Below are 15,156 nucleotides of genomic sequence, written 5' to 3'. Positions count from 1 at the left end.
ACACGGCTACAACAGCACTGCATACAGAGCTCATACAGCTTTGGTAAAGGGAGTCAGATGCTCCTGAGGCTTGTGCAGAATTGTTAGCATCAGCAGAATTGTTGACAAAGTTCCCATTGCAGAATCTTTAGTGTGAGGGGTACGGAGGCAGACTGCTCAACTGCACTTTGATGGTCAGGGTTACTGGTGATGATGCACAAGATGAAAAGAACCCAGCTTGACTCTCAGAAACCAGGCTGAGTTGGTAGTGCTGATAGATAAAGCAGCCATCCTGTTCCCTGAGCACATTTGATGTAGAGTCAGATACACAGTAAAACATGTAGTCCCATGTCCCATTTTTATGCAGACGCTTTCCAAAGTATGCTTCAAGGATGGCTAGGTTATTATGCCATTGAAACAGGGCAGCACTGTTTTGTGAATAGGGCACTGGACTGAGTCAGGAGACCTGGGTTCTCTTCCACCAACCTGCTGTGTGATTTTAGGCAGGCCTTAATCTCCCTGCACCCCCCGTTTCCCCTCCCATTCTTTCTTTGTTTTGTCTGTCTATACTGTAAGCTCTTCAAAGCATGGACTATCTTTTACTATGTGTATGTACAGTGCTTAGTACAATGGGGTCTTGATGTCAGTGAAGGCCTCTAGGAGCTGTCATAATACAAATAATAAATAATAATAATCCTTATAAGACAAATCAATTCCTGAATGCAAACCTAAGGCAAAGGACCTTCTCGGGCCGTGACAATCACATCATAACGACCAAAGAATTCATAGCTGACCTTACAGAACCCCCAGCTACTCTTTCCCTGTCTGTCTGGTTATGGGAGGTTTTCTTTTCAGCCATAAGGACTAGCTCCTTAGGGCCAGATCCTCAGCTAGGGTAAACTGTCATAGCTCCATTGACTTTAATGGATATGTGACAATTTACACAAGTTGAGGGCCTGGCCCTAAATTTTTGGTTTTCTTAAATAAAAGATCAGATTCTGGCACATACGACTGCAGCCACCATGGGAGAGTAGTGGCTTAGCAAACAAACTCAGTTCGATCTCTGATGAGCACTTACTCTCTTCCTTTTTGTATGCAATGGTGTCATAGCCATGACAGACATAGTGGAGAGGCTTGGAGACTGAAATCCCCTCCCCCTGAGAGATGGGCTTCTCAAGTTCAGTGCTGGGGGACACTAGCAGAGGGTGTAGTAAGGGAAGTTTGCTCAGCCCAGGCTATCCCAAGACTGTGGATGGAGATCTTTATTCTCTCCATGGCTGCCAATCTGGTGCCCTTTGCCAGTTCTAAATACATTTGCTCTCCCCATGGCACAAGAGATTGGGGGGACCAGGATGGTCAGCCTCCTTCCCTCCTCAGGCTGGGTGTTCTGTCAGCCCCCTGGAGGATAACATTGTGTATGACCAGAGAGGAGTCGGCTCTGGATCGATCTTTGTCATCTTCCACCTGCCGCATGACAAGAGGGAGAGGAAATCACCAAAGCAAAGGGGATTGAGGGGATTAAGTCGTTACCATTCTCCTGCCTTTCCACTGGGTGTCACCCTCATCCCAAACATTGCTCACCACTCAGCACCTCCAGCTGGGTTTGGAGATTGCTGATCTCGGTTCACACCCCTTCTGTGATAAAGGGAAACTCTGTCACTTGTAACCTGGTGTTGGTTTTTCAATTGTTTCTTTATGTACTCTCAGTTGCATTTCTTCTTCGCTCACCCTTTCTTTCACTTCTTCCTGAGCAGTTGTCTGCTACCAGTCTGACAGGGACGAGCTCCGGCGTCGCATTATCCAATGGCTTGAGGCTGAGATCATTCCAGATGGCTGGTTCTCCAAGGGCAGTAACTACAGCGAAGTCCTGGACAAGTATTTCAAGGTAAAGAGGGCTGGGGCAGCCCTAGAGATGAGCCCTTATTTCCTGCCCTACGCTGTTATGCAGTGCTGCTGGCACTTTTCAGTGACATGCCAGGTGGCTATAGTAAGTGAAGCCCCTGCAGTGTGAGTAAGGCCAGAGTGTCTGGGGCGGTTCTTATGTAATACAAAGAGTGACCAAGTACAGGCCCGGAGCTGCCTGCAGCAGCACCTCCCGCCTCCCCCTTTCCCTCCCCCCCTGCCCACCCACACACAGGCAGCTGCCCCCCCTCTTCAGGTAGGTGGGGGTGGGGAACTGCAGAGGAAAAACTGAGGAAAAGGGAGAGGAAGATGTAAGTGCTGAGCCTTCAGAGACAAGAAACGCAGCAGGGAGGGGCAAGTGGAAGTGAGGCACAGGGAAGAGGTTGGGGGTGGTCCTAGCCCTTTGCCCCAATTCAGATTGGGGTGGGAGGCATGTGGGGGCTTTTCCTTGGGAGCCCAATCTCAAAGGATAAAGCCCCTGATGCGGCAAGAGACTCGGCTCAAATCCCCAGCCAGGAAGAGAGAGAATAGCCTCTTACACTTCGCAGCCTTTTCATTCAGTGCCTTCCTTGGAGTCAGTAAACTCCCGTCCCTCCCTCCTTCCCTCCCCTTGTGTAACTGGCAGATCCCACACTCCCTGCTTGCTTCTGCCACCCTCAGCACATCCCCCCCTCCCCATCCTGCCGTGGCCCAGAGCCTGCGGGGAGCTGGGGACCAGATGGTTTAAATAAGGAGGTGTTGACAGTGAGAGATTAATGGCACCTGGCAGGAGTTAGCTCTGAAATTTGCCATGGCGATGGGACCCCCTGGTGGGACCCGAGAAGCCAGCCTCTTTGCTCCCTCCCTGCCCCAAGCTCTCAGCCTTTATAGCCATTAACACTGGTGCCTTTTATGGAAGCCCTCCAGTGATTCACTGCCTCAGGCTCACCCTTGGGCACCTGCCGTCGCCCCAAATGATGGGGTGACCTGCAGGGTAGAGCTACGCAATCCCTCCCCCCCACAAACACACCGCCCCCAGCTCCCTCCTCAAAGGGCCGCCCTGTGCCACAGGCTGTGATGTATTATCCAGAGCCAGCCATGTGCTCACTCCGCTGATGTCAGCACTCTGAGGAGCACTCCCCCTGCTATGAGCCCAATGAAAACCTGTGTCTGCAGCACAGAGGCAAACCAGCTCCTGCTCACTTGATTGAGCATCTCACAGTTTCCTCTTTCCTTTGTCCGCTGATTCCAGCCTCAGGCTGGGGAATGCTCCCGTGACAAAGCCATAGCCTTTCTCAGCAGGAAAGCAAAAGCTAACACCCCTTGCCCCCAGTTTATCCTGGGCATTTAATGGCATCCACCAGGTAACACCCATTCCCCAGGGGCTTTACAATATTTTGGGATGAAATTTAGTCCGTGTGAGAACTGGGGACTAACAGGGCTGATGTGAGTGAGGCATAATAAATGGTGGCGGAGATTGTGCAAATATTCCTACATAGCTTGACAAATACATCTCAGCCCTGACCTGTAGGAATTCTGCTGTAGCCATGGAACCTCACCCAGTATTGGCCCTCACTCCTGCCCTGCAGTCCCCCAGGCTATCCCAGTCCTGGGTCCCCACACAGTTCTGCCAATGCCCCTTACTCCTGCCCTGCAGCCCCCCCACCCCCCAGGCTATCCCAGTCCTGGGCTCCCCACACAGCTCTGCCAATGCCCCTCACTCCTGCCCTGCAGCCCCCCCACCCCCCAGGATATCCCAGTCCTGGGCTCCCCACACAACTCTGCCAATGCCCCTCACTGCTGCTCTGCAGTTGTTCTTCCTCCCCAACCCCTGCTATCCCGTCCTGGGCTCCCCACACAGCTCTACCAATGCCCCTTACTGCTGCTCTGCAGTTGTTCTTCCTCCCCACCCCCTGCTATCACAGTCCTAGGTTCCCCACACTGCTCGGCCAGTGCACCTCAGTCCTGCCCTGCAGCACCACCTCTTCGTCCACTGTGGATACTGCAACTCATTTTTGCTGAATTCAGTAGCAGGGAGTGTCGGAGGCAACTCGTTTCCTCTTCTCTTTCAGTAGTGGTCAGCAGTTAGGGGGCTCAGCCATTTCCCTTATGAGACCCTGTCTTGTGAGATTCATTAGTGTGACTCAAGTATGGGACATGAGCCACCAAGGGCTAGACCTGCAAAGGGATTTGTGTCAAGTGCTATTAGGCCTCTTGATCCCATACAGGGACCTCAGGGCAGCAGGGGGACATGCAGTGCTGGACAAAGCAGACTTCACTGAACCTGATTCTGTGGAAACTGTGGCCCTCCTTGTAAACAATGTTGGGGGACATGTGATGTTCAGAGCCCATGGAGCTGGAGACACATTAGCAGGACCATTATGCACTGGCTGCAGAGAGGATAATAATTTTCCCTGCCCTACCACTTTTCATCTGGGGGTCTCAAAGCAATCTACAGGCACTGATGAATGGAGCCTCAGGACACCAGAGGGAACTAAGACACAAGGAGTGGAAGTGTCTTGACCCAGCCACACAGCAAAATTTCTCCAGCACCCCTTATAGCATTCAGTAAACAGGATTCTTTTCTCCCACCTCTGCATTGCAACCGCCTGAGTTGGGAAGGGACACAGCAGCTGCTGAAAAGTACACTGCAACACTATGCACCAGGTTAGGATAGGGAGTGAAAAGGAATCCTGAAACTGCAGAAGGAATTTATGAAGGTAGAGTGTAAGTACTCTCCTTGGAATTTAGCTAGGACACTGTGGCTAAACACTCCACTCTTAAGTGACATGGGATCTTCATGGCCAAATGTGGCTACTGTGAAAATATCGGTTCTTTTTCTTTAAATCAATAGCTGGAAGACAGGCACATGGGGGCCGAGGATTGTTCTAGGCAGAAGCTCTGCAGTGAAGCAGAGGGAGACAGAGCAGCTTGAGGGATAATCCTCGTTTCCTTATTCTAATGAAGTCTCTTGTTCAGAGTTAGCAGAAAGTGACTTTTCCTGTGATTCTTTGCCATTAGCACATGACAGTCAAGACCCTGGTTTTACACCTGTCTGAAAGTTTGCACCAACCCAGCACCGCTAAAACATAATTGGTCCATTTCATGCCAGAAAATGTATGGAAGCTAAGGGCCACCTGGAACAAAGGGAGGAAATGATGTGATCATGCTGCGGCTATAAAGCAAGCAGCCAGAGGTGAATGAGAATCAGTGTGGACCAGCGGCCAGTGCAGAGGAGTGGGAATCAGGACTCCTGCATTCTCATCCCAGCTCTAACACCAACTCTCTGGGTGGTATAGATAAGTCACTTCCTATCTACAAGCCTCGGTTTCCTTTTCTGCAGAATACGGGGGAATGATATCTGCCCCACAAAAAAGTTGGGATTTGAAGATGCAAAGTGCTACACAGTGCTAAGTATTCGCAAATAGAGCTGGGTGAAAGTTTTTGGACTTCTAGTTTATTTGATGAAAATTGTAGTTTGGGGTGACCAAAACTATTCAGAAATTTTACCCAAATAGTTTCAGCCATTGACAAAATGGCCAGAGGAAGAGGAAGAGATGGTGCTGCAGCTGCTGGCACTTCCGCTTTCTTTCCTTCTCTCCCTTTCCATCCCCTTCTTCCCCCCACCCTATAACCTTTAGCCCAGTGAGAAGGGCACTCACTTGGGATGTGGAAGACCCAGGTGTGAATCCCGGCTGTAGAGCAGACCCGAAAGGGCTTTGTCAATTCACCGGAAATTCCAAACCATTTCTGATTCAGTTCAGCCCACACCAAACTTTGTTTTTCCAATTTATTGGCATTGCCACTGAGCCAAAGAATCGGTCATTCACCTAGCTCCATTTGCAAGTGTGTGTGGAAAAGGGAAAGGAATGGGAATAGGACAATGCCTCAGCCCTCTTGTGTCCATCTTCTCACCCCTATAGAGCTTCGATGGTGGGGATTCTCGCCTGGACTCCAATGAGTTCCTGAAGTTTGTGGAACAGAATGAAACTGCTATTAACATCACCACCTATGTGGACCAAGAGACCAACAAGCTACTCAGGTAACCTGGGGCAGGGAGGCAAGCGGGAGGGGCAGCAGACGTGAAGGGAGAGCTAGCTGCCAATCATTAGTCAAACAACCATTGGGAAGTAACACTCAAAATGGCAAGAGAATTCACACCAACCTCAAGTATCAGAGGGGTAGCCATGTTAGTCTGTATCCACAAAAACAACGACGAGTCTGGTGGCACCTTAAAGTCTAACAGATTTATTTGTGCATAAGCTTTTGTGGCTAAAAAACCCACTTCATCAGATGCATGGAGTGAAAATTAGAGATACAGGCATAAATATACTGGCACATGAAGAGAAGGGAGTTACCTCACAAGTGGAGAACCAGTGTTGACAAGGCCAATTCAGTCAGGGTGGATGTGGTCCACTCCCAATAACTGATGAGGAGGTGTCAATACCAAGAGAGGGAAAATTGCTTCTGTAGTGAGCCAGCCACTCCCAGTCCCTATTCAACCCCAAATTGATGGTGATGGTGTTAAGTTCGCAAATGAATTGTAACTCTGCAGTTTCTCTTTGAAGTCTGTTTTTGAAGTTTTTTTTGTTGAAGGATGGCTACTTTTAAATCTATTATTGAATGTCCAGGGAGATTGAAGTGTTCTCCTACTGGCTTCAACCTCAGTGTCTTGCAAATCCAGTCCTCCTTGCTTTCCAAACTGCCTGAAATAAAACAAAAATCATGTCAGGATTAAGCATTTAACCTGACTTGAAATTTTTTCAACTTTTCAATTCACCATAAATTGAGAAAAACATGTGTTTTTGGTTTGACTCAAAAGGAAACATTTTTTTGTTTTTTCAGAGTTGCCAGCAAAATGAAAAGTCCATTCCGGGCCCATCTCTACCTGGGGTGCTGATGGGCGGGAGGAGGGGAGGCAGAAGTTCACAGCAATGCCTTCGTTCTGCAGTGAAACTAACAATAAAATAGCATTGATAAGGCTGAGCTGGAGATTTGCTTCTGCTACTAACTTGTTCAGAATAATCCCCCATTCCCTGCCTTCCCCAGCAAAGTAGCAATCGGAGCCTGTTTCTCCTTTCTATATGTGGTAGAGTCTGTTACAACAGTCATTTTGCTGGCCTGGCCCCGAGTCCCAGCACTTACTGCCCTGCGCTTCCTTGTCCAGATCCCTGCACCGGGAAGAGCAGGGGCCATAGCAGAGGCAGTACCCTGAGCCCCATGCCCATTGTATCTGTTTCCTTTCAGGGGACTCTGTGTGGACGCCCTCATTGAGCTGTCTGATGAGAATGCCGACTGGAAACTCAGCTTCAATGAGTTCCTCAAGTGCCTCAACCCGTCCTTCAACCCACCAGAGAAAAGTATGATCTTCTCCCCTGCACCAGGGAACAAACTGGGGCTCCAGAAAGCAGGGAAAGAATAGAAGGGCTTAGAGCCAGACAGAGAAGGCAGGCACTCTACAGCACGTCCAATACACCTCACTCCTGCCCTGCAGCCCCTCCTGCTATTCCAGCCCTGGGCTCCCCACACAGCTCTGCCAATGCCCCTCAGTCCTGCCCTGCAGCTTCCCCTTGTATTAGGGTGTATGGGACGTGGGTTTCAGAAAGGCATGTCAGTGGGGAATGTATGTTTGGGTGATCAAGTAAGGGGTTCAGCAGTGGGGAGATGGGTCATGTGAGGAGAAGTGCGTGTCTGTACAATTGAGGAGGCAGGGCACTGGGCAGGTCTCAGTCCAGAGAGAAGCCTTGCCTTGCTCTGGCTTTCAATTGCCAGATGCCCTCCCTGATCAACTTCCTGTAGCTCACAAGCCATCTGAACCCAATGTAGATTTGCAACTTACATGGAAACGGCTCAGCGTTCTAAGGATTAAACATAATGTAGCAGCTGATCTAATTGTCTCACTAGGGAGTATGCTCACCAGTAGGCCAGGAGGGTCTGGGTTCATAGAATCATAGACTTTAAGGTCAGAAGGGACCATTATGATCATCTAGTCTGACCTCCTGCACAATGCAGGTCACGGAACCACCCAGGGCAGGCTCTAGGATTTTTGCCACCCCAAGCAAAAAAATTTTTGGCCCTCCCCCCGCTTTTTTTTCATGCTCTCTCCCCCAACCACTTCCCCAAATCCCCGGGCCTGCCTCCTCCCCCAGGCTTGCCGGATTCCCCCCCCATTGCTTCGTGCGGCTCCCCACACACACGCACAACCCCCCGCCCTAGGTCACTTCCGCTCTGCCTGCTCCCCTGAACACGCCGCCGCTCCGCTTCTCCCCCCTCCCTCTCAGGCGAGGGAGAGGCAGCACGTTCAGGGGAGCAGAGGGAGCGGAGGTGAGCGAGGGTGGGGGGAGCGCAGGAAGTAACGGGGGGAAGGGGAATAGGAACTGCTCCCCGCCCCAGCTCGCCTCTGCTCCACCCGAGCTGTTTCACGCGCGGCAAGCCTGGGAGGGAGGGGGGAGAAGCAGAGCGGCGGCGGCGTGCTCGGGAGCAGGCAGAGCGGAAGCGAGCGGGGGCACATTTCTAGGGGCGGGATGGCCGGCGCCGGAATGCCGCCCCTAGAAATGTGCCACCCCAAGCACCTGTTTGTTTTGCTGGTGCCTAGAGCCAGCCCTGCCACCAACTCCTGTAACAAACCCCTAACTTATGTCTGAGCTATTGAAGTCCTCAAATCGTGGTTTAAAGACTTCAAGTCCTACACCAAGGCTTATTCTCAGTGGTGCTGATACAGTGCAGGCCATGGTGATACTGCTGGTAGAACAGTAAACTGAACTCCCTCTTGCCCCTTCCAGTGGAAAGTCAGACATCCCACAAGCACTCCCTGAAAATGCTGTCCATGGTGCTCTTCGACAGAAGATGGGGCTTCATGTCCCAGGGCAGGTGGGAGTGATGAATAGAGGCTGTGACGGCCCCTGCAGTCACTGTACTAACTCACAAGTGCTTTGGGGGAAACAAAGAACTCCCAGAATCCAATTGCCTGTATCTGCCCTGTACATCAAAGCCAATTCCCCTTGTTCTTGCTCCTTCTAGAATGTGCCCTTGAAGATGAAACCTATGAAGATGGAGCTGAGACCCAAGTGGAGTGCAACCGCTGTGTCTGTGCCTGTGGGAACTGGGTGTGCACTGCCATGACCTGTGAGGGTAGGTACAACCTGCAAAGGGCTGGGGCAAGTAGGAAGTTACAGAGGAAGTTTTGTCTTCTGGTTTATGCAAGGCACTGGGTTTCTGGGCCTGTGACTTCTATTCCCAGCTCTTCCTCGCAATCACTGTAAGACCTTGGGCAAGTCACTTGCCCTCTATGTGCCTCAGTCTCCCCAGCTTCTGTAAAATAGGGATTATGATGCTGTCCTACTCCAGAGAGAGGTTAGGAGACTTAATTTATGACTGTTAGAGAAGTGCCTTGAGAGCCTTCAAATAAAAGCTCTTACAGAAGGAAAAAGAATTATTATTTGTGTGAAGAGAAGTATCCTTTATAATGAAACTTGACTGATCATCCATCTCTTGTCCCTTGTGGTGTCTCCTCACATCAGTTTCAAGCTCTGAGAGCAGAGCTACAGATGGGGAAGCCCCAGTGGGTTTCTTAATTGGACGCCTTACGTCAGGAGGATCAACTCATCTCACAGAGTTCGTTGCACATTGGAAGCCAGTTGGTCCCCCTGTGTAAGACTTTGGGAAATGCTTTATTCTCTTGATAAACAGCTGGGCTCTCCCTCACAGCGCTGCTCTGCATTCTTCTGGCCTCCCTGCTGCTTCTGAAGGGCCTTTGCATGGAAACAGCACCTCTGTTTCTTAAGAACACATTACCTCTTAAGACTGTCGGTAGCATGGTAGCTCCCACTGAGAGAGATGCCAGCACCATGAACAGATGTGGAGATAGTAAAACAGTAACAAGTGTTAACAGAATTACTTCAAAAATTAATTCAGTGCTACACAGTAGAGGCCTCTGAATTGATTCACCCCAATGAGCAGTTTCCTTTTGCCCCTAGTAACAAGAATTCCTGATTCAGAGAAGATGCTGTTTTAGTCCTGATGCTGTTGCTTAGGGAGTTGTGGATCCCATTGTGTTATGTACCTGCTGCCTGCCCAGTGCTAGCATCAGAGGTGGCTGCAAGACACCCAGCATGGCCACCTAGCATGGGTCGTTGAAGTGGAGGGAGAAAACAAGTAGCTTGCAATGGGCTAACAATTCTCACCCTTTCTGCCTGTGTCATAGCTGTGGTGGGACCAAAGGCTGCTGTCAGAGGAGTAAGCAGACCAAAGGGGCATGAGAGTCAGGCAGATCTGAATACCAATAAATGAGCAGAAAGCATGTCCATTAAGTGAAATTAAATATCATTGGGCTTCGCTACATTCCCTGAGAGAGGTCCTGAATAAGCAGATGTGCCAATTACATGGAGTGTGTCGTGTGTATTTCTATCTGCCCAAGATTTGTTTAGCCAGAGAAGGCGTCAGAACTAGCCACTGGCTTTCTTTTTCAATAATAAGCAGGAAGGGTAGAGCCTAGTTCATTTCTGATGTATTTATCTTTTACTCTTGGGGGAGTTGTATGGATGCACACCTCATGTACCCCAGGATGGGACAGACTCCTCCCTCTTTCCTGACAGCAAAGAAGAAGGGGTCAGAGCTCATCAGCTCTCACTTCTCCAGACAAAGCAAGCCCCAGTGAGCCTGAGATCTGTTGTAGCATGACACAGGCTGAACCCACCCTGGCTCTCTCCTGGCCTCCCACCTCTGTATCACCATCTGAGAGCTGTCCTAACACCTGGGATGGCTCTAAACTTCACTTGTGTTTGCAGGGAAGAACCAGAAGGTGCCTGTAGGGGGGCAGCAACCTGAGGAGGAGCTGACTGAGGAGGAGCTGGCCAGATACGTTCAAGAACTGCAAAAGCATCAGGTTAGGATGGAATCTCTTTGTCCAGAATCTGTGTTGGAAATTTCTCCTTGCTAGAGACCTTCTTCCTCTGGATCTCAGATATTTCCTAGCAAAGACGGGGAGTGCACTGGCTCATGGTAAGGGGAACTCCCTATCTCCCTTTGGGATGGTCCCTCCACGGCAGGGGTGAGGCACATTTGATGGAGGTAGTTTGAGGGGTGAGCCTGCTGCTGCCCATGTTGTACTGTCCTATGGAGAAACAGAAGCCTTCAGTCTGCTGGCACCTCTCACCAGCATTAATGTGGAACCGCAGGGCCTCAATCTAATGCTCTCTCTCTCTGCAGGAGACGGCTGAGAAGACCAAGCGAATGAGCACCAAAGAGATATAAGGGGCCTCCTCACTGGAGGAGCCCAAGGGACAGGCCAGATCCACTGCCCTGTCCTTCAGCGCCGAGCTCAGTATGCACAAGTGTCTGCTACAGTTGCCCAGTCACGGATATTTACGTTGTTTAGCGATGAGGTTTTTGTTTTGTTATTAAAAAAGGAAGCAGGGGAGGGGAGCACAGTCCACCTGGTCGGGGGAGTCACTGCTGGAGGCTGGTGAGGACAGGAGGGAATTACAGCAGCCTCCAGAATACCCCTCACAGAGGACGTCTTTAGGCAATGAGCAGGGAATTCTGTGCCAAAAGGAAAACCTGGGGAAGGGGGAGGTAAGTGCTGGGGGGGGGGGCGTTAACCTCCTGGGAATCTTCCAATTTCTAGGGTTTAGTGTGCACCCACCTTGGCAGCAGGAACATGTAAGGGAAAGTTCTGTGGCTGAGCATGCATCCTGTGGGGAACAATCAGCCAGGGATGTGGCCTCAGGTCACCACCATCTTCTTGTCTTCCGTGTACCTTTCTGCCTTCTCCCAACCTCCTCCTCTCCTGTTCTCCTTTCTGTCCTTTCCCCATCCTCCCTGTCCACCTGGCACCATCCTTCCCCTTCCAGCTTCCATGGGCCTCACCTCAGGCATCTCCCCTTGGGCTAATTGACTTTACTTGACTCCTGGAGTTCCTAGTGAGCTGCCCAGCATGCTCCTCCCTGCCTGCAGCCAGCCAATCCCTAGCAGCTCCTCCAACGCCTTGTGGGCTCCAAAGTCACACTATTCCCTTTGTTGTCCTCCTAGCCCCCTATCTCTCCAGTCCTCTCACAAAGGTGCTACATTACCGTATTTTCTCTTATCACACATCCTTTTTTTTTTTTTTTTACAACTTTATTTTCTAGGGTAGCAACTGAGCTTTTGTATTTTTAGGCAGTAGCTTTAGATCTTTCAAGAAAGCAAAACCATTGGTTTTGCTGGTTGCTTTTGAAAGTGCTGCGATTCCTGTGCACGGTTTGCATTTGCCTGTATCCAGTATGTACAATCAGAACAGCTTCTAAGCCCAAAGCTTCAGGGCACTTCTCAGCTTGGTGCTGCAGTGTCCCTCACAGTGGACAGGGTATAGTGAATATAAAGGGGTTTCTTCATTGAGGCTGCTGGACGCAGACAGACCCTGTGGGTCTTTCTCTGGCTCTCTAGTTTGCAGACTATCCCATCCTGTGCTGCCAGGTTTTACTGCACGAGGTCTCCCTAAATCACATGAATGCCTGGAAGGGAGTACAGGCTAATACACTAAACAAAGGACAGAGGGACTGTCCAATATTTAGTTTGCTATCTAGCTAGCCCTTTTAATACATCTATCAGCTGCAGCCTGCAATGTGAGTGATCATCTCTCTCCCTCTGTCAAATTCAAGGGTAAATCAGCCAGATTGTCTCTGGCCTGTATTCTGAGGTTCCACCTGAATTGGGTTAAGATCAGGGACCTGCGCACATCCCCCTCTGGCAGCCTGCCAGGCCTGTGTGCTGAGATCAGTCCATCTCTGACCATTGTAGCTTCCCTTTCTGGATCATTTTCTTTTGGCCACTTTTTTTCTTCTCTGAACATTGGGCCTAGTTACAACTGTGATACTCTTTGAGGGAATGGTATTGTGTCAGTGACCCCGTCCCCTCAAGCCCAATGGGTTCTCCTGTTATATTCAACTTTACTTCATATACACACACATACACACCCATTTCCCTGTTCCAGTTATGCTTTGGTGCACATTCCCAGTCATTACACTTAGGCTGAGTCAAGATGATTCTGGCTTCAGTCTTCTCCCTTTGAATAAGCTGAACAATCACCTCATGCCTGGCACTCCCTAGTGATTACTCAAGCAAACCTCCCATTGGCCTCAGTTAGAGTTAGTTCTGCTTGAGGCAAGATGAGCAAAGTTGAGCTGTAGCCTTCCCTTTATTCAAAGCGCTTTCCAGGCAGAGAAGGGGAAGAGTCAGTTAGTGTAGGGAAAGAAGAAAGCTTGAACTGTGGTACAGTTATCGGCTAGTCTCTTGTACTGTTGTCTTGGTCTTGATATTGCCACTGTCTCTTCATACCATGGACTTCAGAGAGACAGGGCCAGACGCTGATCTCAGTTATACCTGTGTAACTCTAAGGTATCTCCATTGACTTCAGTGCAGTTACTCCAGATTTACACCAGCAGGAGATCAGAATCTGCCCACAGTGCTTCGAGGCTTTGAAGTAACTAAGACAGTGAGCTGATTCTGACTCATGTTGGTGTAAATCAGGAGCAATGTCAATGGCATTACATCAGATTTACACTGGAGTAGGTGAGAAGTGAATTAGTCCCTAGAACGCAGGGGGGGGATGACACCCAGTTTGAGGGGGGGGAAATGCTACTCTGGGAATTCAGAGTGAAATTATTTTTGTTCCCTCTCCCTCATTAGTGGTATCAAAGGAATTGGTTGGTGAGATGGGAGTACCCGATGGACATGCCCCCTACTCTTCCCACCTGCTCTACAAATGGATGTATAGAGCACATTGGGTCTGGAGTCACTGGCACACTGTTTTAATTCTTTGCCTTAGTCTGAAATAGTGAAAGTAGCTCATACCTCCCACCTCCTTTCCTACCACCTTCCAGCTGAGACCACTTACCCCATTAAAGTGCCTTAGGGAAAATGCAACAACATGCCTTAAAAAGCAAACATTTTCATCAGTGGGAAGAACAGCTTATTTCCCAACCAGTAAGATCCCAAAGGAGGAAGGGTCAGCTGAGGAGCCAAGTATGTGCAGTGGGGGGGGGCATCAAACTGTGGCTGAAGGCGTTATGCAGTTTGCAGAGTTTTACGCAACATGACCTGTGAGAATCCTCCAATGTACTGTAGGTGTGTAGGCTGTGGAGACTACAGGTCCCAGCATGCAATGCAGTCAGGCTGCTCAGGTCAACGTGGAACATTGCATGCTGTGATCTGTAGTCTCAACAGCATGACCCTAATAAAACAGTAGCCACAATCTGCTCCAGTTTATGCAAAATATGTGGTACCCCCTGACAAGCCACAAAAGTGACCCTTGGTGAGGCAAAGTCTGGGCATGTGAGATTTCACTGCCACACAGATTAAAGCAGGACAACTGGGCCATAGTTAATTGCTCTCTGTAGAGACAGGGCTGCCTCCTACAGAACCTTTTCATTTCCTTTGTGTTCCCTAAGAAGAAAAATATCATTTAAGATGTAACGTGTTGAAAACATTGCTGGTTTCAAGGGCTGTTGTACCCAAATGGTGCATGAACATCTCGCAAGTCGAAGGGTGTGGCCCCAGTATGTTATAAAAGGAACAGCCCTACCCAGGCTGAGTGGTAAAAAACCGTATCACACAACAGACTTTTCTATCTCGAATTCCTAGGGTGTGATCTGGCCAGTGAGTCAGGAAAATGCCAGTTCTCTAGGATATTCGCTGTAGAGTCTGCAAGGGGCGGGAAAGGCATTTTTTACAAAGGCCAATACAAAATAACCCCTTCTTTCTCTCTCTCTCCCTTGTGTATGTGTGTGAAATTTATCAGTATTCTGTAGGTTTCATTTGTGCACTTATGTTACTTGGTTTTGTATTTTTTTGTGGGGAGGGAGTTGGATATAACTGCCAAATAAACAAAACAAAATCATAATGTTTCATTTGTTCCTTTTTTTTATTTTAAATAAGACCACAGTACAATCCGCTTTAGGGTTTCTGAGCTCCCTTGACAGTCCTCACAATCGCTCTTCCTTTCTCAGCAATAAAAATAAGAGTGTTCATTATTTGCACTTGCAGACTGTAACTGCTTTCCAACAAGGCTCAAAGCACTTTACAAGGTGAGTCACTATCATTACCCCATGTTATAAATGGGGAAGCTGAGGAAGGGATTTGCCCACAGTCATGCAGAGAGTCGGGGGTAGAGAAGGGAATAGAACCTAGAAGTCCTGAGTCCCAGTCACTTGCTCTAGTCATTAGTTGCTACTGCTGCCTCCCAGTCTGCTCCATGCCCCCTTCCCAATCTGCTCGTTCAGTTACTCATGCAATGGAGTCAAAAAAGGAGGCCAGCAAATT

The 15,156-nt window shown here is 49.4% G+C and overlaps 1 protein-coding gene across 2 annotated transcripts in view; it reads left to right on the top strand.

Annotated features, from left to right (window-relative positions):
- Positions 1-14,737, top strand: part of FSTL1 (follistatin like 1) — a 120,079-nt gene extending 105,342 nt beyond the window's left edge. For both annotated transcript variants that reach the window (XM_075119129.1, XM_048819009.2), the window contains exons 6-11: positions 1,734-1,864; positions 5,784-5,902; positions 7,108-7,220; positions 8,881-8,991; positions 10,647-10,744; positions 11,068-14,737. In XM_075119129.1, the coding sequence (XP_074975230.1) occupies positions 1,734-1,864; positions 5,784-5,902; positions 7,108-7,220; positions 8,881-8,991; positions 10,647-10,744; positions 11,068-11,112 (617 nt within the window). In that variant the 3' untranslated portion in view covers positions 11,113-14,737. The remainder of the gene's footprint in view (positions 1-1,733; positions 1,865-5,783; positions 5,903-7,107; positions 7,221-8,880; positions 8,992-10,646; positions 10,745-11,067) is intronic.
- Positions 14,738-15,156: the final 419 nt, after the last annotated feature.

Source organism: Caretta caretta, chromosome 1, assembly GCF_965140235.1.
Source record: "Caretta caretta isolate rCarCar2 chromosome 1, rCarCar1.hap1, whole genome shotgun sequence".
NCBI lineage: Eukaryota > Metazoa > Chordata > Testudines > Cheloniidae > Caretta > Caretta caretta.
The sequence above is the reverse complement of the archived record's forward strand: the minus strand, read 5'-3'. Positions and strand labels throughout refer to the sequence as shown.